The sequence below is a fragment of the Phacochoerus africanus genome, chromosome 10, assembly GCF_016906955.1.
Source record: "Phacochoerus africanus isolate WHEZ1 chromosome 10, ROS_Pafr_v1, whole genome shotgun sequence".
NCBI lineage: Eukaryota > Metazoa > Chordata > Mammalia > Artiodactyla > Suidae > Phacochoerus > Phacochoerus africanus.
Window position 1 is genome coordinate 56,062,536 of NC_062553.1, and position 24,149 is coordinate 56,086,684.

General features: G+C 48.7%; 1 protein-coding gene across 1 annotated transcript in view; it reads right to left on the bottom strand.

The window, feature by feature from the left end:
- The window catches only part of IGFBP7 (insulin like growth factor binding protein 7), a 74,367-nt gene that overhangs the window by 1,752 nt on the left and 48,466 nt on the right, over nucleotides 1–24,149 (bottom strand). The window contains exons 2-3 of the mRNA XM_047798302.1: nucleotides 6,108–6,217; nucleotides 690–806 (exon numbers count right to left, since the gene is read on the bottom strand). Coding sequence (XP_047654258.1) covers nucleotides 690–806; nucleotides 6,108–6,217 — 227 coding nt within the window. The remainder of the gene's footprint in view (nucleotides 1–689; nucleotides 807–6,107; nucleotides 6,218–24,149) is intronic.

Below are 24,149 nucleotides of genomic sequence, written 5' to 3' on the forward strand. Positions count from 1 at the left end.
CAGTGGGTTAAGGATCCAGCGCTGCCCTGAGCTGTGGTGTAGGTCACTAATGCGGCTGGGATCCCGAGTTGCTGTGGCTGTGGTGTAGGCTGGCGGCTACAGCTCCAATTTGACCCCTAGCCAGGGAACCTCCACATGTCGCGGGTGCAGCACTGAAAAGGGAATTTTACTTTCTCCATGGCAGTCATCTTTTTTCCAGTGGCTTCAGTTAGATCATTATTTCCTAAGTTTCCTGATAAGACCAGGGGCTTCATGGCAAAGATGCTGCTAGAAACAATGAAGGCCCTGTGTTCGGAGGATTATTTACAGCTACCACATTTGGTCTGAGGGACAGTTGGGGACAAGCCCAGGTCACACTGCAGTTTGAGTGAGACCTGGTGGGCATGGTCTGTGTGCTCCCTTGTGGGTCCCTGACCATCAAAGATCAAGTAAAATAAAGTAACTATTAATAACTAAGATAATAGTTTGTTCTCTGTGAGGATTCACTTGGGGGAAAAAAAATTGGGTTCTTGTTTATTTTTCAGTTGTCTCCAAAACACCCGGTAAACCCAGCTGTTCTTGTGTTTCAAGTTTCCTGTGAAAGAGGAGCCACAGCTCTGTGGCCTGCCGGGCAGGCAGGATGGGCACCTGGCGGTGCTCCAGGCCCCGCTGCCAGCTTGCCCATCTCTCCCTGTAGCCCTGCTACTCACCAGCACCCAGCCCGTCACTTCATGCTTTTCTGGGCCACCCCGCGTCTGAATGGCCAGGTTATCTCGGTCACCAGGCAAGAGTTCCGTCCTTTGAACTCCATAGTGACCCCTTTGTACCTGCAAAGAAAAAGGGAGGAAAGAAACAGTGTGAGTTCTCTTCACTGAGCATCAGCGTGGATGTGGCCCAGGGAAGCCGTCAGACTTTTTAGTGGGATTAAACCTAGTGAGTGCCACGTGACCCTTTCCTGAGTACTTACATGAAATCTATATCCTCTCTTCCTATTAGTTTACCGCTAAGCTTAGATATTTAGAATTAATGTATTTTTCTGCATGCTGGGGAATTACAAATGGTTCTACTTTTTCTGCCACTGGCCACCACCATCCCCTCATGCCCTGGTAATGCTGGGCCTGCTGCCATTCGCCACATTTGACAAACTGACCCTTGGGACCTGGGGTAGGAGCCCAACCCCTGGGCTCTTCCTGCAATCTCATCACTGGGAAATAACAGGTTAAGTCCAAAGCCAATGCCATTACTTTGTTCTGAGGGCTAAGGGTTCATCAAATGATTTACCAAAGATGGGAGAGCAAAAGCACCTGCAAGGACTTCCTGTTGTGGCTAGCAGTAATGAACCCAACTAGGATCCATGAGGACACAGGTTGGATCCCCGGCCTCTCTCAGTGGGTTAAGGATTCGGCGTTGGTGTGAGCTGCGGTGTAGGTCGTAGACATGGCTCAGATCAGTGTGGCTGTGGTGTAGGCCAGCAGCTACAGCTCTGATTGGACCCTTAGCCTGGGAACTTAAATATGCCGCAGATACAGCCCTAAAAAACTAACAAAAAAAGCATGTCAGGTACATGCTGCTGTTATTCTCTTAGGACAAAAAACCTGCTGCCTGTGCCTGTGCCTGTCATGATAAGATTCAGAAAGACAAAGGAAGAAGAAACTCACTTTCCCTCACTTGAGGCCAATACTGAATACTGCCTCCCCCATTTAAGAAAGCAAAGTATGTTCATTATGTAAACTTAGGAAAATACATAAAACTTCACGGAAGAATAAAATTTATCCTCTATACATAGATATATTCAGTATAAATTTCTAGAAATAGAGCTGCTGAGTCACAGAGTATAAATATTTTAAGGCTTTTGTGATACTGAGTTTAAAAAAATACGTATGTCAAAAAATATACAGGAATTCACCTGGTGGCTCAGTGGGTTGAGAACCTGACTAGTATCCATGAGGATACAGGTTCGAGCCTTGGCCTCGCTTAGTGGGTTAAGGCTTCGGTGTTGCTGTAAGCTGTACGTGGTTTGGATCCTTCCTTGCTGTGGCTGTGGTGTAGGCTGGCGGCTGCAGCTCTGATTCCACCCAGAGCCTGGGAACCTCCATATGCCGCAAGTGTGGCCCTATAAAGAAAAGAAAAAAAAATAGACTACATGTAGCACTGTTTGTCATCTGAGGCTGACTTTAACGGCTAGGTTGGCGTTTACTGATATTACCTTTGTAATTAGGAAAAATGATTTACAGTCTCAAATAGGTAGCTTCCTTTTCATCTTTACCACATAGAAAACATACAGAAAGTAGTGCAAAGAATTTATACATGGCAAGTTTTTATGTGGCAAACTGTTACTGCCTTACTTATGTAAAGGGAGTTTGTTATTGCTTTTAGCTGTGCACGCAGCATTCGGAAGTTTCCTGGCCAGGGACTGAACCTGAGCCACAGCAGTGACAATGCCAGGTCCTTAACCATTGTGCCACCAGGGAACTCCAGGAGTTTGTTGACAAATACATTTTCAGATTTGGAAAAAAGATGCAGGCTAGGCTGAGACAAGTGGTTACTCAGCTGTTACAGATGTGCAGGGGGTTGGAACTACCTCAATGATTGAACCCTAGAAGTTTACAGGACAGAAAAAACTAGAAGTCACTGCTCACCACAGACACTCAACTAGGGGGACAGTCAGTGAGGTGCAGGGGTCACCTCAGCATCCTCTGGTTGTGCTTCAGCTGCAGCCAGACCTTCCTGAATCCTGCTGCTGCTGCACCAAAGGCTGTGGACACGTGATTCACAGCAGAGAAAATCCAAAAATCCGAAATGGAGTCAAGACACTGAGCAATGCGGAGGTGACACCTGTGCCCATCTGCTAACACTAAAGAGTGGGCACAGACACAGGGACATGGCATCCATGTATTGCTGGGGACGCTGTCAACTGCTACCGTCCCTTCAGAAAGTCACTTGACAGTGACTAAGTTTTTAATTAAGACTAAAATTAAATCTTTTGACCTAGTCATTTATCTTTAGGGGCAATCATCCTATAGGAAAAGAAGAGCCAGCTGCAGGAAGGACATGGATGCTCAGATGTTTAAGGTGATGAAAAACTGGAAACAGACCACAGGGCTGGTTTAATAATTACGGCCCATCCACACGGCCTCTTACGTGGCCCCGGAGAAACAGAACTGGAGGGAAGCACAGGAAGTATCAGAGAAAAGCAGTTTCAGATCCCTCTGCACATGTTCCCACCTCACCCTGCACATGGACTGGGTGTCTGTACACAGCTGGGGAGGAATAAGAGCTATAAAAAAAAAAAAAAAAAGAATATCCTTGGAGGTCATGAAAACCCTAATCTGAAGAAGTTCAGGACGGAAAAGAACAGACAGCCTTCCAATCTCAGAACATCTAAATGTTTGGCGGGAACTCTGGCATCTAACCTTCCCTGCAAGCATCGCTCTGACTGCTCTTGGACTCTTTCTATGCCAGGCACCTACTAAGAAAATAAGGGACTTGTTAGGGCTCAGCAAGTAATGGTCTGGAAAGCACAGCCCACCCGCCAGGCTAGGCCAGTGTAGATTGGCACTGAGCCCCGTGTCTCCGAGAGAAGGCCACCCTTTTGGTTCTGCTGCCACCAAGAGTCCTTGAGCGGGAAACTCATGCTACATTCAGCTTAACAGGAGAGGGTTTTTAAGACTCATTCATATGCAAAAAGCAGTTCTGTGCTCAAACTGGATTTGACAAGTGATCTTAATATATACCTGGTTATGAGCAGAGGGGAGAGAAAGCAAATGGCCTGCTTAATTTTTTTTTTGTTTTTTTTTTTGCTTTTTAGGGCCACACCAGGGGGCACATCGAGGTTCCCAGGCTAGGGGTCCAATCGGAGCTGCAGCTGCCGACCTACACCACAGCTACAGCAATGCCAGATCCGAGTACATTTTGCAACCTACACCACAGCTCACAGCAACACCTGATCACCACCCACTGAGCAAGGCCAGGGACCAAACCCTCAATCTCATGGTTCCTAGTCGGATTTGTTTCTGCTGCACCACAACGGGAACCCCAGCCTATTTAATTCTTTAGGCCACTGGCTTTCTAAGAGCTTTGACATGGCCCATGGAAGAAATACATTTTGCACTGCGATCTGGAAAGTACCCAAGAAAATTTTTATGAAATACCTTTACTAAATCTGCCTTTACCTAAGATATTTCCTGTTCTACTTTTTAAGAAAACACTGGTTGTGATCCTTACATTAAGTTCAACACTCAAGGATGGGTCAGGGCCTGTAGCTTGAGAAGCTGCTCCAGGGCACGCATGTGGCGAGTTATATTATGCAGTTAGAATAAGTCTGCAGAGCCTGGGAGGTAGGTTTTTGCTCATTTCTGGCAAGTCTGTAGAAACAATTTTTTCCTGTTTTGCCCCACTCTCACTCCTCTCTTCCTCCCCGCAAACCTCCTCCATGGACAAGCCCTCGTCTGCCCCGTGGGATGCCAGAGCTGAAAGGCAGGGCTTCCCAGGACAGCTTCATCCCTGCCATGTGCATGTTCAGCCAGACCAAGGACCGCAGAGCTTCCTCTCTGCCAGGCTCTGTCATGGATGTCACATGCCCGGGGACACTTGGGTCACACTGGCCTTTTGTGTACTCCTTGGAGAGCCCTGGTGTTAGCATTCTCCCTCTGCCTCTCCACCCCTGGAACAGACTAGCAGCCTGCAAGGAAGTGCCGAGGAATGTCAGCAGCTCTCGCCAAAGGCCCAAAGGAACATGTCTGCCGACTGCATGCCCATCTTTACTGCTCCTGCCCTGCCTCCCCTTTAGAAAATAGTTTATTGAGCTAAAATGTCATCCCTCCCTTTAGATCCCTTTCAGCTGTAAGAGACAGGTGTCACAGCTGGTGTCACCCTGACCCTGCTCCCACCAGGTGGCTAGCCCTGGGGGCGCCACACCCCTTTGGCCACCTGGGGGTTGGGGCAGAGGCTGGCAGGTGACCCACACTGGGTCAGCTCCTCCAGCGGGAGTCTGACAAAGCAGCTGGGGGAGGGGACATTATTATAATAATGTGACCTTGAAGCTGCCAGTGACACTATCACCTGCAGCGTGGAGAACTCATGCTGAAGCAGAAGGACAAGACAAGAGCCCACATTGCTAGCAAAGAGCTGGCTGCCTGGACCCAGCCGCCCCCTGTTTTCTGTCTAGACTGGTGTCAAGTGAGTTTCTACGACTTGCAACAGAAGGTGTTCAGACTGCGGGCACCAGAGCCCTTGGAATCCAGAAGTTGCTCCTCATCAGGCAGTGCACAACCATAGCGTCAGGAGGACCAGCGCTGTCTGCGAGCTCACTGGAGTGGCCGGCTGGCTGGTGGGGCCTTTCCGCAAATGAGCTTTGTGTTTTGTTAGCTGTGATGCTTCAGCAAGTCAAAACGTCTAAGGGCAGTAACACCAGGTCACCGCGGCGTGACCAGGAGGTGGGACCTGCTTCGACAAGAGGTCCCCTGCCCTCCCGCAGATCTGCGGAGGACACGCTGTCCTTCAGATGTCAAGACAGGCACACAAGCTGACGGCCCTGACGGGGGACATTCTCAGGCAGCAGTTGGCGCGGCCCAAGCGCTCAGCACGTGTCTGACAAGGAGCCAGGAGCCTTGGCTGCCTGAGGGACGCAGTTGATCTAGGAACAGGCCACGTTTGTCACCCGGGCAGAGTTGGCCTGGAGACTGCCTTGCACTTGAGGGCCCCTCCACCAGGGGACAGTGCATAATGACTGGACGCATTTTTAACAGTCACAGGGACACGCACGTGTGTAGGCAGATGCCAGGGCTGCTGCCGAACAACATTCAGGGCCCAGGCAGCCTCACAGCAGAGCAGCTCTGGCTCAAGATGTCAGTGGTGCTGACGGACGCTGAGAGGTCCTGGCTTAGAGAGAACTCAGCCACCCTGGCCAGGGGCTCACAGCCTAACCACTGTGTTGTACAGACACACGCACACACACTCACTGCCACAGTATCCCAGCTCCCAAGGCTCCCTGCTCAGCAGGGAGGACCATCCTGCAGGTCATAAAGTCCTGACTTGAAGGAGCAGCAGGCAAGAACGGGCCTGGATCGGGCTGGTCCTGACTGTCCTGAGCAGAGTAAGAAAAGCCCGTCAGTCTAGATGCCACTGACCTTGTTCCAGATGAGGGCAGGGGTTGGGATTCCGATGACCTCGCAGCTCAGGTACACTTGGGCACCAGTGACATTCCAGATGTCCTTAGGGGGTGTCACAATGGAAGGACCTAGGGCACAAAACCAAACCATCTTTTTAAATAGTCTTAGCAATAGCAGCTAATGATCCGGAAGTATCTCTGGGAAAGAAACCCTTGAGCCTACATAAGAGGCAGTCTCATCTGGGATTATCTGAAGCAAAGCTCCAAGACCAGACTGGCTTCCTTGCAGCAGCAGGACCATAAGTTCTACTTTGGTACATGCATCTCCACGAATGGGCCAAAAAAAATCAGGAAATAACATTTATTACTTACAAATTTTTTTCCGCCTACGTATCATGTGGTAAATTAAAAAATGTGTTTTATTTACCAGCTGTGTTACTCATCTGGGACTTGCAATTAACATAGCGGAATTTTACTTCCAAAATACATAATGCTTTTCTTTTTGTTTACCAGTATATCTATCTTTTGAGGGAGAGGGGCAACAAAAACCACTCCTTGGGTAATGAAAGAAACACATCTCAGAAGACGTTTGCAATGGATACAAAAATAAGACCCATATATATGCTGTCTCCAAGAGACCCACTTCACTTCTAGGGACACACACAAATTGAAAGTGAGAGGATGGAAGAAAATATTCCATGCAAACGGGAATCAGAAGAAAGCTGGAGTAGCAATACTCATAACAGACAAAATAGACTTTAAAATGAAGAATATTTTGGAGTTCCCGTTGTGGCTCAGTGGTTAACGAATCTGACTAGGAACCATGAGGTTGCGGGTTTGATCCCTGGCCTTGCTCAGTGGGTTAAGGATCCGGCGTTGCTGTGGTGTAGGTTGCAGATGTGGCTTGGATCCTGCATTGCTGTGGCTCTGGCGTAGGCCAGTGGCTACTGCTCCGACTGGACCCCTAGCCTGGGAACCTCTGTATGCCACGGGAGCGGCCCTAGAAATGGCAAAAAGACAAGAAAAAAAAAATGAAGACCATTTTAAGGGACAAGGAAGGTCACTACATAATGATCAAAGGATCAATCCAAGAAGAAGATATAACAATTCTAAATATGCACCCAACCTAGGTTCACCACAATATATAAGGCAACTGCTAACAACCTTAAAAGGACAAATCAACAATAACACAATAATAGTAGGGGACTTTAACAGCCCACTTACAGTAATGGGCAGATCATCCAGACAGAAAATCAATAAAGAAACATAGGCCCTGAATGAAGCATTAAACCAGATGGACTTAATAGATATTTATAGGACATTGCATTCAAAAGCAACAGAATACACATTCTTCTCAAGTGCACATGGAACATTCTCTAAGATTGATCACATCCTGGGCTACAAATCCAACCTCTGTAACTTTAAGAAAATTGAAACCATATCAAGCATCTTTTCCAACCACAACGCTATACGACTGGAAATCAACAACAAGAAAAAAACTGCAAAAAACACAAACACGTGGAGACTCAACAACATGCTACTAAACAAGCAATGGATCACTGAAGAAATCAAAGGGAAAATTTAAAAATACCTGGAAGCAAATGACAACAAAGATATGACACTCCAAAATCTATGGGATGCAGCAAAAGCCGTTCTAAGAGGAAATTTATAGCAATACAAGCCACCTCAGGAACCAAGAAAGAGCTCAAATAAACAGGCCAACTTTACATCTAAAGCAGCTCGAGAGAGAAGAACAGACAAGACCTACAGTTAGCAGAAGGAAAGAAATCATAAAGATCAGAGCAGAAATCAATGAAATAGAAATGAAGAAAACCCTAGAATAGATCAATGAAATGAAAAGCTGGTTCTTTGAAAAAATCAACAAAATTGATAAACCAGACTTATCAAGAAAAAGAGAGAGAGGACTCAATAAAATTAGAAGTGAAAAAGGGGAAGTAACAACAGACATCACAGAAATACAAAGGATCATAAAAGACTACTATATGTAACTATACACCAATAAAATGGAAAACCTAGAAGAAATGGACAAATTCTTAGAAAAGTAAAATCTTGGAGTTCCTGTCGTGGTGCAGTGGTTAATGAATCTGACTGGGAACCATGAGGTTTAGGGTTCGATCCCTGGCCTTGCTCAGTGGGTTAAGGATCCGGCATTACCATGAGCTGTGGTGTAGGTTGCAGACACGGCTCAGATCCCGTGTTGCTGTGGCTCTGGCATAGGCCGGTGGCTACAGCTCTGATTCGACCCCTAGCCTGGGAACCTCCATATGCCAAAGGGGGGCCCTAGAAATGGCAAAAAGACCCCCCCCAAAAAAAAGAAAGAAAGAAAGAAAGAAAAGCAAAGCAAAATCTTCCAAGGCTAAACCAAGACAAAATAGAAAAGATGAATGGACAGATCCCAAGTACTGAAATTGAAACTGTGATTAAAAAACTTCCAACAAACAAAAGTCCAGGGCCAGATGGCTTCACAGGCAAATTCTATCAAACATCTAGAGAAGAGCTAACACCTATCCTTCTGAAAATATTCCAAAAAGTTGCAGGGGAAGGGATACTCCCAAACTCATTCTATGAGGGCACCATCACCCTGATACCAAAACTAGACAAAGATACCACAAAAAAAGAAAATTACAGGCCAATTTCACTGATAAACATCAATGCAAAAATCCTCAACAAAATACTAGCAAAGCAAATCCACAATATATTAAAAGGATTGTACATCATGATCGTGGGATTTATCCCAGGGATGCAAGGATTCTTCGATATCCACAAATCCATCAGTGTGACACACCACATTAACAAACTGAAGAATAAAAACCATATGATCCTCTCAATAGACACAGAAAAAGCCTTTGACAAAATCCAACACCCATTTCTGATAAAAACCCTTCAGAAAGTGAGCATAGAGGGAATCTACCTCAACATAATAAAGGCGATATATGACAAACCCACAGCGAACATCATTCTCAATGGTGAAAAGCTGAAAGAATTCCCACTGAGATCAGGAACAAGATAGGGATGCCCACTCTCACCACTACATTTAACACAGTTTTGGAAGTCCTAGTCACAGCAATCAGAGAAGAAATACAAGGAATCCAAATTGGAAAGGAAGAAGTAAAACTATCACTATTTGCAGATGACATGACACTATACCTAGAGAATCCTAAAGACTCTACCAGAAAACCGTTAGAGCTCATCCATGAATTTGGCAAAGTCGCAGGATACAAAATCAATACACAGAAATCGATGACATTGCTATACACTAACAATGAAAGATCAGAAAGAGAAATTATGGAAGCAATCCCATTTATCATCGCATCTAAAAGAATAAAATACCTAGGAGTAAACCTACCTAAAGGGACAAAAGACCTGTACTCTGAAAACTATAAGACACTGATCAAAGAAATCAAAGATGACACAAACAGATGGAAAGATATACCAGGCTCGTGGATTGGAAGAGTTAATATTATCAAAATGACTATACTACCCAAGGCAATCTACAGATTCAATGCAATCCCCATCAAATTACCAAGGACATTTTTCACAGAACTCGAATAAAGTATTTTAAAGTTTGTTTGGAAGCACAAAAGCCCCAGAATGGCCAAAGACATACTGAAAAAGAAAAATGGAGCTGGAGGAATCAGGCTCCTGGACTTCAGACCATACTACAAAGCAACAGTCATCAAAACCATATGGTACCGGCACAAAGACAGACATACAGATTAGTGGAACAGGATAGAAAGCCCAGAATTAAACCCACGCACCTACTGCCAAGTTATCTATGACAAAGGAGGCAAGAATATACAATGGAGAAAAAACAGCTTGTTCAATAAGTGGTGCTGGGAAAACTGAACAGCCACATGTCAAAGAATGAAATGAGAACACTCCCTAACACCACACAAAAAAATAAACTCAAAATGGATTAACCTAGATGTAAGACCAGACACTATAAAACTCTTAGAGGAAAACATAGGCCAAACATTCTCTGACATAAATGACAGCAACATCTTCTCAGATCCACCTCTTAGAATAATGACAGTAAAAATAAAAATAAACAAATGGGACCTAATCAAACTGAAAAGTTTCTGCACAGCAAAGGAAACCTAAACAAAACAAAAGGACAACCCAAAGAATGGGCGAAAATCTTTGCAAATGAATCGACTGACAAGGGATTAATCTCCAAAATTTATAAACACTTCCTACTGCTCAATACCAAAAAACACAACCCCATCCAAAAATAGTAGATCTAAGCAGACGATTCTCCAAAGAAGACATACAGATGGCCAAAAAACACATGAAAAGATGTTCAACATCACTCATTATTAGAGAAATGCAAATCAAAATCACTATGAGGTGCCACGTTACACCAGCCAGAATGGGCACCATCAAAAAGTCTACACAGAGTAAGTGCTGGAGAGGATGGTGAGAAAAAGTAACCCTATTACACTGTTGGTGGGATTGTAAATTGGTGCAACCACTGTGGAAACAGTATGGAGATGCCTCAGAAAACTAGAAATAGAACTCCCATTTGATCCAGCAATCCCACTCCTGGGCTTCTATCCAGAGAAAACCATGGCTGGAAAAGACACATGTACTCTGATGTTCATTGCAGCACTCTGCAATAGCCAAGACATGGAAACAACCTAAATGTCCATCAGCAGAGGAGTGGATTGAGAAGATGTGGTACATATACACAATAGAATATTACTCAGCCTTTAAAAGGAATGAAATACCGGCATTTTTAGCAACATGGATGGATCTAGAAATTATCATGCTAAGTGAAGTCATTCAGACGGTGAGACACCAACATCAAATGCTTTCACTGACATGTGGAATCTGAAAAAAGGACAGATGAACTTCTTTGCAGAACAGATACTGACTCACAGACTTTGAAAAACTTATGGTTTCCAAAGGAGACAGTTCTGGGGGTTGGTGTTTGGGATGGAAATGTTATAAAATTGGGTTGTGATGATCACTGTTCAACCATAAATGTAATAAACTCATTGAGCAATAAAAAACAAAGAAAAAACAACAACAAAAAAAGATGTTTGCAAATGTGCTGACCACCCAGAAGAGGGCAGTCCCCACCTCCAGAAGCTTAGGATTTGAGGAGTCCCTGGTGGTGATGGCTGGGGTGCTGACACTCATCCAGAAGAAACCGTGCATCCCAGGCCACTGAAAGGAGGCACCTCTGAACAGAAGTGGGTGATGTCAGGGAGGAAGGTGAGGGGTCCTTCCCACTCAGGCAGGGAGCACAGTGACCAGGCCCCAAGGCCAGGCCTCTCTACTGGGTTCTCAGCATTGGCGCCCCCAGCGGAACCACTGTGTTTTGGCACTGCCTGAACACAGTGACCAGGTCTGGGACTGCTGGGGTCTGGGACTACCTGGGGGAACCCAGAGGGACACCTCCACCTGCCCCATGCCTTCTGAACACATCCCAGTAGGAAGGGGTCCTACGGGGTCCCTTCCACAGACCCAGCACAATGGTGCGCAGCCTTTTGTTACAGAAGAGGTGCCCGAATTTGGTGCGCCCTGGCTCCTGAGCTGAATCAGGCCTGTCACCTGTGTTTGCATGGCTTGGGAGTGGTATTTGCATTTTAGCCTGGTTGAAAAAAATGAAATGAAGGACTATTTCATGATGTGAAAAAGATCAGAGACCCTGATTTCAGTGCCCATAAAACAAAGTCTACTGGAACACAGCCCCACTCAGAGAGAAGAAGCTGCGCTAAGCCTTCCTGGCCTGAAATGATTGCTCTTTGGCTCTAGGAAGATACACCCTCAACCGGGGTGACTGACACCTCAATAAGACACCGAGGGATGTCTCCAGATTTTAACCCTTTATGCCCTACTTGGAGCAGATGCAATTCAACGTGCTGGGTGGCTTTTGGGTCCAGCTCTGAGGCGCAACACCACTGGAGCCCAGAGACACCGAGCCCCTCACAGCTCCTTCCCGCCAGCATCTGTAGGAGGGCCACGCACTTCCACGTCTACAAATTCCTAGTCCCTGGTTTCAGGCACTGGGGACTTGGGAGTCCACCAGAGAGCCAAGCGGAGTGCAGGCACCACTCCCAGGACCAAGCCTGGCCGGCTCAAAGCTCAAGGCCGTTTCTTGGAAGAATGAGTTAATTATTCCCTGTGCTTTTCAGCTCTCTAGCGCCTTGGGCCTTGCAGCTGATAAAAATATCTAACTGCAGGCTCGTCCTGCATCAGTGTCCTGGGAAAGTGACACCCTCCCCTTGGGGCCTGGAAAGTTTCTGGCACCATCAGCATTCAAGGGACATGAGTCCCCCTTTGCAACAAGCTATTTCCAGCCCACAATTAATTTCTTGAAACAGAAAGGAAATGACAACAGCCTCTAAGATTTTTCCCACTCATCTAAAGTACTGGAAGCTGATTTTCAAAAAATCCCTCGGGGTAGTTTTATTTTTTCCCTTTGTAAGAATGTGCAACACAAAGTTTTGAAAGCTCTAAATATATTCCTTCCCTATCAGTCCTCGTCTGGAAGGAAAATGGGGCTCAGCGTCTCCATGGCAAATGTGCCCATGGGGAGCACAGTGGTGCTGTGTGCGCACGTGTGTGTGCATGTGTCTGCATGTGGGTGTATGTGTGCACATGTCTATGTGCGTGTGTGCACATGCGCACACGTGTGTGTACATGTCTGTGCATGTGGTGAGGGGCCCAGGCCTGCCGCCCACACCTCCTGGTCTGGCCCCACCCATGCCAGGTGCCAAGGGCAGGGCAGGGACTCGTGCCTACAGAGCAGGCCCTGGCTCAGCAATGAGACCCCAGGGAACCCTGGCCCTGTCCCCACACACAGGGGGACATGCTGGCTGAGGGCAATCTGGAAGCTCAGGCCCTCAGGGGTGTTCCGAGCAGAAGACACCTGAGCTGGAGACTTGAGGGGCTGGGGACAAAGCTGCTTTGCCTGGATCAAAACCACATGAGGAAGGCGAGAGATTCTGCCCTGTGAGCCCAGTGCCTCGGCCTGGCCACAACCCCTCACTTCAGCTCACAGCCGGCCCTAAAGGAGGGCAGGGTCACTGTCATCGTGGGGCACATGGAAGAGCTCCAGCCTGATTTGGGGTCACACGTCTTGAAGACGTGCTATGGATTCTTCCATTGGCTTGATTTTATTTTTGTCTTTTTAGGGCCACACCCGCAGATTGGGGTTGATTGGGAGCTGTAACCACCAGCCTACACCACAGCCACAGCAACGCAGGATCCTTACCCCACTGAGCAAGGCCAGGGATCGAACCTTTGTCCTCACAGAATCTAGTCGGGTTCGTCATCACTGAGTCACAAAAGGAACTCCAATTGGCCTAATTTTAAAACTAAGATATCCTTAGTTTTAATACAGTCCAATTTATGACATTTTTCTTTTATGATTAGTGCTCTCTGTGCGCTGTTTTCTTTGCCTAGTCCAAGACCATTAAGATCACCTGCTTTTTTTTTTTTTTTTTTTAAACAAGCTTTATCTTTTCACCCTTCACATTTCGGGTCATGGTCCCTCTTGAACTAATTTTTGTGCTGCTGTGAAGTAGAGGTCAAAGTTCATCGCCCTTCCCCAAAGGACGACCAGTGGCTTTGGCATCATTTGTTGAAAACACCATCCTTTTCCTACTGAATGTGGCGCCTTTGTGGTCAATCCACTGACCATGTCTGTTGGTCTTTTTCTGGATTCTCTATTCTGCTCCACTGCCCTACGCATCTCTCCCTTACCAACAACCATGGTAAGACCTAGGACTGACTGTATTACACTGGGAGTTCCTGTCGTGCCACAGTGGAAATGAATCCAACTAGTAACCACGAGGTTGTGGGTTCGATCCCTGGCCTTGCTCAGTGCGTTAAGGATCTGGCGTTGCCCTGAGCTGTGGTGTAGGTCGCAGATACAGCTCGGATCTGCTATGGCTGTGGTTCTGGCATAGACCGGTGGCTACAACTCCGATTGTACCTCTAGCCTGGGAAACCTCCATATGCCATGGGTGTGGCCCTAAAAAGACAAAAAAAAAAAAAACTGTATTAAACTGGAACCAACTCATGGAGGGCAGATCCATCCAGCCATCTCCCCCCAGTCCTCTTCTCACTCCAAGCAGCAGACCATTTCAGGCAGAGCCAATGCTCTTTAGAAACATCTGAACCCACCCAGGAACACTTTGCTTCCTTTTACTTATTTATTTTTTATCTGGGGGCCACACTGGTGGCACACCGAAGTTCCCAGGCCAGGGATTAAATCCAGTCTGCAGGTGCAGGCTGTGGCGGAGAGGGACCTTAACCTGCAGATAAACCATGAATGAGTCACCCCAGGGCACGACTGGGACCAGCCATGCTCTGAGTTCTCCTCTCTCTCCCAGCTCTTAGAATACACATAAAACCCTAGGTGAATGGTATTTGGACCATTCTGAGAAGTACATGATTTTGTCAAGCCTGCAACCAGGCTATCCTGGAGTTTTCCAAGCTCCCCAAGCGCACAGCCGTACAGCTCACTGGGTCTTGCTGGGTGGATGGGCGGGACATCAGGACGTGTTTGCAGCACATAAAGGAAACCCTGGGCGATTTCAAACCTCCGGAACAAATGCTGACACACAGAGAGCAAGCGGACACGTCACACGTGGAAGTGGAGGGACGGTGAAAAGACGTACGGCCAACACAGTGACAGATCTAACAACAACCTCCCCATGTGCTCCCCATGTGCTCTCACTGCCAAAAGCTACATCAAACTGCTAGTTCAGCACACAACTCAATTCCTGAGCGCTCTGACCCACCTCGGGAGAGTGCCCCAAAACGATGCTTTTCCCCCTAGCCAAGCCTGTCAAAGCCCCCAGGCCAGGGATCCAACCCACAGCACAGCAGTAGCCAGAGCCACAGCAGTGACAATACCTGATCCTTAACCCACTGAGCCACCAGAACACTCTACAACAAAATGATTCTTTAACAGATTAACTTCTAACTCTGTCCATGTTCCCTTTTTCCCAAGACCAAAGCAGATTCAGAATTATTTCTGTTTTTAAGGATAAAGGAACTTTTGGTTCATTCTGTGCTTATTTGGGGGCAGAAAGCTCAAAAACAGTCCTTGAGGCCAAGCCAAGGGTAACAACACGGCCACTAAATCATGCTCAGTGTTTGGATTCCATCTGAAACAAGTCACAGAATATTTAAATGTACAGGGACAAACAGCAGGATAAGTTCAATTATTTATGTATCCCTGCCTTTGTTCCATTAAGGACTCCAGGCGCTCCAACCTCTGTCTAGCAGACTTCCTGTGCAGAGTGAGCGCCCTCTGCCCCCACCCCACCCCGGGGACAAGTCCAGGCCACAACTGAGCGTCACAGTGCTGCCTGGAGGCTGACAGCAGGAGGCAGGAGCAGAAGCGGCTACTCCAGGACTCTCCCCACCTCCAGCCCACCCTACCTCTCTGTCTCAGATGACTGCCCCCAAACCAGGTGAATCTACTATCTTTCTCAGCTCTCATGACCTGGTCAGTCCTCACTCATCTGCTCTTCCTCAGCTTCCTGAATTCACGGCCTTGCTCCCTTGTTTCTGTAAGTCTTGCCTAGTAACCTTAGGCAGTTTTTTCTTTTGAATCATCCCTTGAAGGGAAAGAGGAAGAAAAAGAAGGAGGAAGGAGGAGGCAGAGGACAAGGAGAAGAAAGAGAAAAAGAAAGGAAGAAAGCACGCCAGACCCTAGATGACTGGCGGCAAGGCAAGGGGGACGGGGGTTCCGAGTTTGGAAGAAAACTAAAATTCAGCTCAATGACTCAGTGTCACCTTCCAAGTGCCCAGAGGAGTCAGGAGTCTCCAACAGAGTCGCCACCTAAGCCCACTCCTCCCCTTCAGCCACTTTTAATTAAGTTCTAGACAAATGACCCACAGAGAACAGATGACTTCAGCAATATTCCATTATAAACTAGAGATAGCTATGTTCTGAGGAGTCACTGAAGACACAGCAAAGCAAGAGTCATGGATGAGTGGGTTTCAATTTGGGCTGTTTCAGTCTGATTCTGAGGAAGGGAAGGTCTCACAAAACACACAAATGTCATATGAGGAAAAGGCCTGAAACGGGATGAATTCTGAATCTTAATTCATTCAAGCTCATCTGACTTGACGCTGTAGCACTACGAGAAGACAGAGTTAAAATCTGTTATCCTATAAAAAGCATGGGAATAATGTAAAAGAAATATGTGAACAATTTCCTCCTCTCTTACAGAACACTCCTCAGATATGACCTGGGATGTCCTCACCATGTTATCACTAAAAAAATAAAAACAAAAACCCCAGAGCACTCTGGGGAAGAGACCGCTTGGCTCTGGGTCCTTGTCCACCCACATTTACAGAAGAAGGAACCAGGCGGGTCTGGGAATTTTCTCTTTGGGTTGGAAGTACACGTGCCCATCACGAATGTGCCCTAGAGTGCAATTACGTGGTGCCGCTGACATCCACCAGGCTGGGAGGCTTTCCTGCCTGGTTCTGCAGCTCTCACCCCACAGATCAGCCTAAGCCCAGGGTTTCTGGAATGTGCTGGGTTCCGCGCTCAGACTGTAGCTCTCACTCAATGCATGTGGACACCATAGTTGAGTATAAGGACTCCTCCCAGTTATAAAGGATTTGCCAACTACACTCCTCTTCTCTCAAGATGCTGGCTCCTAAAATAGTTCAGAGAGAGTGTGTGCATTCATACCAAAAAAGGAGGACCTGAGAATGCAGTGACACACCACATAAGGAGATCAAGAGTTCAGACAACTTGGCCAAACCTCCACAATGGATTCCAATAACACACCGAGGGGAAAAGCCCTGAACAAAAGTACAAGACGGGCAAAGAATAGTAGGAAGGCACTACGGCCCCAAGAGGGAAGCAGATGAAACACGTGGAAGCTTCCTGATATTAAAGAAGGGGAAGCAGGAACTGTGGGCTAATTAAGGGCAGAGACATCTGCCAAGACCAAGTCACTCAGGGACACTGGGAGGTGGGGGTGCAGCAGCTGACCCTATGGGAACTGAGCCCACAGTCCCACAGGAGGCCGTGGAGGGACCGTGCGGTGGAGGGTGGAAGGGGGCCCCTGGTACTGGAGGTGCGTGACTTGGGGCATCTCGGGAGAGGACTCTGGAGGCTGTGCAGCAGGATAGGCACAGGTGGGGCCTGGGAGCCTAAGTCAAGGTGGTAGGTGATGCGATGGACAGAGAGGGATGGGCAGGCCCCAGAGTTTTGCAGGGAGAGCCGCACCGGCACAGGAAGCTGCGGGGAGGGAGGGAGTCCAGGCCTCCGGCTATGCAGGGCTGCCAGCAGAGAAGGCACGGGCAGGAGAACGGGGAGTTGCCCTGGGCGATGAGGGGTGCTGGACCCGGGGAGAAGGGAGACGCCGGCAGACGCCTGCTGCCTGGTTTACACTATATCCCTGGGCAGGCTGGGGGGTCCTTGGTGTGGAAGGGACACAGCGCTGGCTGGCTCTCCAGGAATTCCATCGGCTCAGCTGGCTGCAGCCACCTGCCTGTCCCCCCAGCAGAGGAGAGCAGAGGAGCAGACAGCTAAGACATCGCTCAGCCACCAGTCACTTACAAGCAGGGACAGTGAGTCCCCTGGAGGCTGGCCGGCCAGCCAGCACCACACAGCCCTGGTGACAGCGCACACGAGCCCTCAACTCCTGCTGACTCCTGTTACCTCTGGTTAATGAGACCCCATTCTGGCTGCATTCTGATGCTCAAAGTCTTTCCAGACAGCACTAGCCAATGTTTCCTATAGTGTCTGTGTTACACCACACATTCAGATGTCCGTGACTGTGAATCCTACAATGGCTCAAAGTTATCACCAGTTTGACCTGACCATGGAACACAGACAGCAAGTCATGGGAGTTCTTTTTAATTCTTTTTTGGCTGCCCTGAGGCATGTGGAGTTCCTGGGCCAGGGATCAGACCTGAGCTGCAGCTGTGACCTGTCCTGAGTTATCTGATGCTGCAGAGACACCTTGGATCCTGCTGCACCATACTGGGAACCCCCATAGGAGCTCTCCTGTGGTGCAGCAGATTAAGGAGTCAGCGTTGTCTCTGCTGTGGCAGAGGTTCGATTCCTGGCCCCAGAACTTCCACATGTTGCGGGCATGGACAAAAAGAGACATCGAAACCCTTACTATTTGCTCCTTGCAACCCGACCTCGTACTTGATGATGTCTGATTCTTCCCCTCACCCGTAAAGGTCCAGCACAAGATGGGAGGATGTGAACAATGGGGTCTGACTTCAGGCCAAGGGTCCCCCCACAGGTGATTCTGGTCCATGGAGGCTGGGGCATTCTCAGAGGAACCCAGCATCAGCTAAAGTAAATCCACGAAGTATTTCAGACCAAGCCCAGATGTACAGGGAAGCGCTCACCCCAGGAGCCATGGTGGCTGAGCTAACCTGGGCTGTGTGGGCAGCGTTGCCCAGGGAGGTGAGCACATCATGAGCTGGAACATGCAACTGCCATCATAACCCCAGCCTGACCCATGGCCACCAAGTTCAATTAGCAGGCTACACTTTGGTTTGGTTTGAGTGTACGGAAGAACTGACTTTATTCAGGGCACCTTTAAGAAGGGAGACTCCCCAGTTATATATCTTGTTCTCATGCCAGCAGAGCCTTACAAACATTTCCCCCACGTTCCATGGGCCTGTCCTATCTGGACTAGGACTCACCTTAAACCCAAAGTGTTAAAATGTTGGGTCACTTTTACCTATTCTGCAAGCACACAACTGGGGGGGGGGGGGGGCGGGGGGGGGGGAGTGTTCCCACCAGGGGCACTTATTGCACTGATTTGGGGCTTCCTGGAAATCCCCGAGTGAGCTCCTGAGACACTCCATCCTTGAGCTCCTGCTCCCCCACATGCACCCAGGGCTTGAAATCCTCAGGTGTTGGAAGTGTCCCCTGGTCTCAGCTGCGAGCTACGAGGAGAGGCTCACCCATCTGCTGAGCTTAGTCCCTTAACAGGACTTGCAGTCTGGCCAGTTCCACAGAACGGCATTGTTACTGAACCCTGGGTGTGAGGGACAGCCAAGTGGCCTTCGGCTCCAGGGGGCTGGGCTTGCTCAGCCTGTGCCTGGAACATTTCTGAAAGCTGAAATCTGCAGCCCGAGTCCCCGGGAGGCCAGGAAAGACCGGCCATGGGGCCAACCTCTGCTACTCCGCATGCACTGGGCAGCACGGGCTCCAGGCAGCGTGCTCCCCAGGGGCTTTAGTGTCAGAGAACCAGCCAGGCCCTGCACTCCACCATCCATGGAGGAGATGAGCTGTAAGGGCCCCAGGAGAGCAGGCCAGGTGGACTGCTCCCAAGCCACCTGTGGAACTGCCAGCAGTGCAGGGTCAGCCTTTCAGATGAGGCGTTGTCAAACAGAAAGTGTTCAGTCTCTGGAAGGTGATGGGGTTGGGAAGCCTTTGGCAGAGGGACGTCCACAGGAACAAGAGGCTCTAGGAGGGACAGTGTCTGGGAGGCTGCTGTGCGCCATGCGGAGTGAGGGCCCAGCACCCAGGCGGGGCTGCACCTCCAGAGCTGCCTGTGGGTCTAGTAAGGTTGGGGAGGTGGAAGTTGAAGCTGGAAATTATTCTCAACTCCCCAGGGAGAACCAGTCACTGGAATCATGGCTTCAGAGTCTGAGATGCTCTGATGGTGAGAAAGACACAGAGGTGGAAAGTAAAAGAGAAGGAGAAATGAGGCTCCCGGGTGTTGCCGGGTCTGGGGCAGGGGGACCCTGGGAGGTGCTAGCACTGAGCAGGAGGTACCCAGCTGGGGTGAGCAGCAAGGGGTGGAGAAACCCACCAACAACACTTCCTGATGGCCACCATCAGGCATTGGCCCCTGGGGAGCGCGGGGAGGGTCTGACTCTCTCATCCGTTAGCAGGTCAGCAGCCCTGCGGTGCCAGCTCCCAGACTCAACAGTTTTCCTTCTGGGCGCTTTTCCGTTGCTCAAAAGCACAGCATCTGGTCCACGCCCCACCTGCCTTCAGAATCCAACCAGAGATGGGGTGCCACGGTCCAGCCCGTGTCCAGTAAAGTCCCCTCGATCTGCACCCCTCACCTCAGGGCCTCTCTGCTGAGACACGTCTGACTGGGCTTTGAGGCCCGCCGCCAGATGAGCTACGAGGGGACCCAGCGCAGGGCGGGCCCAGCTCGAGCTGGCATCCTCCCGGTACGCCTCTGCCTCGGGAGGGCGCCGTCACTCACTCGGAGGTTATGGTCGCGTCCCTGGCAGATAGTCCAGACATTAATCAGCGGTGCAGAACGGCCCCCTGTTCTCGCTCAGGGTTCTCCCTCCTTTGTGTGCCCTCTGGCTATTTCCTGTCCTCTGGGATCTCAGGGACCGAACGCGCTAGGCTGTTCCCCTTGGTTTAGCTCTGCTGTGTGAGCCTTCCTCCCAGCAGACGAGAGCGCTGTTGGTCCGCAGCTTGCATTTCCAGCCTGCTTAGGCTCAGGCTGGCACAGCCCCCGCTCCCACCCTGTGGCTAATCCTTGTCCGTGTCTGGGCTGCTTATTGCCTCGGCTGCTCTGTGAACACAAGGAGCAGGATGTGGGTGCAAAGGGCCGGCTGAGCTTGGAAGGGCTGGACCCTTGGGGAGGCTCAGACTCGCCAAGTAACTCTGCTCAGAAAATCGGGGAAATGGGCGTGTCCCTCCAATCTGCAGAGGAGGGGACTTCCGGGGAACCCGGGACCAGGCAGAAGGGTTTTGCTCTTTTCAGGGGTGAGGCAAGTCGAGCTCGCTCTCATCACCCTGATGGGTGTGAGCTCTGAGAAACAGGATCAGGTGAAGCAAAGCTCTTCCACCGAGTGGAGAGCAGGTCACGTGGGCTCTGGGGCAGGAGACAATCTTGCGCTCTTACTTGTACTGATCTGATCACAGAGCTTTACTGTGACACACTGATTATTTTTAGGCCCTGATTATTTTTCTATAATTAGCGGCTCTTTCCTTCTTTTTGAGTTTGTTTTCTTTGAGTTTTTTTTTTTTTTTTTTGGCCACACCTGAAGCACCTGGAAGTTCTTGGGTCAGGGATGAAACCTGAGTCACCTCAGTGACAAGGTCGGAGCCTTAACCCACTCACTGCACCACAAGAGAGCTCCTCCTTGAGTTAATTTCTTTTACAACATAGGAAAAAACCCAAACGAGGGGTTTTCATGGTTTCCATAGGAGACTGGGTTTAAAGGTGACACTGCTGCATCTCTATGAGGGCTGGGGGCAGCCACATACAAAGTCTGTTAGAAAAGTCCCCCCACTAACACACACACACACACACACACACACACACACACACACACACGTCTGCTAGAAAAGTCCCCCCACTAACACACACCTGGGCGGCCCTCAGCTCCAGCCTTGGACATTTTATCCTTCTCTTTAGCCTTGGACATTTTACTTCTCTTTAAGGAAACTAATTTCCTCACAGAGCAGCAGCTGGGGTTTTAGACTTGGCGTCTCTTCAGAGTAGCCATGCATAAAAGTAGGAAACTCATTCTTTATAAACTTGGAGAAGAAAATGTCCTCGATTTTCCTGAAATTGACTTGGGAGCTGTGGTTTACACATCCTGAGCCACGCTCTCGGTATATTCTCAGGGAATTGCCAGCGACAGTGTGACCCCTTCAGGAAGCTGGGGGCTTCAAAGGTGAGGCCTGTACACAAGGGGGCGGACACCTGCTCCGCCTGTAAAGAGGAGGAAACGTGGAAAAGGACCACGGCCTCTGAGCCTGTAAATCAGCTGCATCGACGCCTGAGGAAAAGAGAACTCAAGGAGATAAAGCGAGCAAGGTCCTGGGAGACGCTTGGCGAGGTCTTGATCTTGGGAGCGGAGATCAGCTCATTTATACACAGTTCTGAGTAGTTTTTTTCTTTTTAAATAAGCAAAAGCATTTGAACCTACACAACAATAATGCAGAGTAACAGGTACTCCACAGAGTCAGCACCTGACAGACAGTGCTTTCCCAATGTCCCAGGGCATGTTCAGAAGGGGACTAAAGGACGGATCTTTCTGGAACATAGTGATCATGGAAAAACTGAGCTGGTGAGAGCTTTAATTCCTATAATAAGGGGGGGGGGATCCAAAGAAAAATGTCATCTACTTATTAATAATCATCCCCTGTAATTAGAGCACCAGCTTCTCCTTCTGCCTACATGAATTTATTCTTTTTTTTTTTTTTTTGGTCTTTTTAAGGCTGCACCTGTGGCATTTGGAGGTTCCCAGGCTAGGGGTCAAATCAGAGCTGTAGCTGCTGGCCTACACCACAGCCACAGCAACACGGGATCCGAGCTGCATCTGCAACCTACACCACAGCTCATGGCAACGCCGGATCCTTATCCCACCGAGCAAGGCCAGGGATCAAACCCATGTCCTCATGGATACTAGTTGGGTTCATTATTGCTGAGCCATGACAGGAACTCCCAAGTTGAATTTACTCATTAAGGGAAAAATCCTCATGGAAAAAGGTATAAAAGTTGAGAAAGACTGACAATGACATTAACTACACTGAATTTCAGCACTGCACTAAGCAGGTCAAAACAAAGAGTGGATGAATTCACTCAGGTCCTCCATGAACTGAGGCTGTGGGTGATGTGAGGGATGGAAAGACGATGGGCTCAGATTCCATCTGGTACAGAGTGAAAATCCACAAAGTGAAAATAAATACATAAGTATTTAAGCAATTATAATATGGACGGCATGGGACTGGTCCCATGATATAAATTTTTTAAAAAAACATTCTAAGTCAGAACTGAATTTGTGGAAGAGGAAAAGGGCTTTCAAAGTTGAAGGAAATTCCAGCCTGCTCGGGGATCAGCCTGCTCAAAGAGGTGAGACGTCACTTCATATTGGTGTTAGGCTTTATGCCCCACAAAGAGTTTTCTTTTTTGTTTTTTTGGTTTTTTTTCCAGGGTTTTTTTTGGTCTTTTAGGGTTGCACCCATGGCATATGGAAGTTCCCAGGCTAGGGGTGGAATTGGACCTGCAGCTGCTGGCCTGCACCACAGCCATAGCAACACCAGATCCGAGCTGCAACTGAGACCTACACCACAGATCATGGCAACACCAGATCCTTAACCCACTGAGCAGGGCCAGGGATCAAGCCCACATCCTCATGGATCCTAGTCAATTTCGTTACCACTGAGCCACCATGGAACTCCACACAGCCCACAAACAGTTTTCTATCCATTATTTCATTCTGATTTTCCCCCACAATCTTGGGGGCTGAGACCATCATTTCACAGATGAGGAAACTGAGGCTCAGTGTCCTGTGCTAAGCCACCGGCCTGGGAGTGGTGTGCCCGGGACAGAAATCCACGAGTTCTGAGTCCTCACCCAGAGCTTTCCCTGGGCTCCCGGGCCACCTCACCGCACAACTCAGTACCTCTGAGGGGTCCCGTCTTGCTTTGTTTGGATGGGGAGTGAGGCATCTGGAGAGAAGAAGGATAAGAAATCTTCAAAACTGGAGGCCAGACAGATTGCAGAGGTCTTCAGTGTCAAGCCAAGGAGATTAGTTAGTTACACAAGTTATCACAAAGAAAAGAAAAACAGGAGAAAATACCACACAGTCCTGAGAATCATAAACAGAGGTCACGGCTCACCACTCACCCTCCAGCCTGAAATGCTTCGGAGGTACTTTCTGAGTGGTTCTGGGTATGTGGTTTGGACTTGCAACCCAAGTAGGTTAGAATTATCCTATTGGACAATGCTGACAGGTGTTAGCCCTCCTGTGACCTCATGATGTGAGTCCTACTGCATCTTAGAATAAAACAATCTGGAACTCTAGCCCTTTTCATTAGGTTTTAATGGATTCAATGTGAAAAATCAGTATTTGAAAATATGCTTCATGTTTTATTTTGCCAGTCATTAAAAAGATGCCATTTTCTTTTTTTTTTTAAATCTTTTTGCCTTTTCTAGGGCCGCTCCCGTGGCATATGGAGGTTCCCAGGCTAGGGGTCCAATCGGAGGTGTAGCCACTGGCCTACGCCAGAGCCACAGCAACGCAGGATCCGAGCCGCATCTGCGACCTACACCACAGCTCATGGCAACACTGGCTCCTTAACCCACTGAGCAAGGCCAGGGAT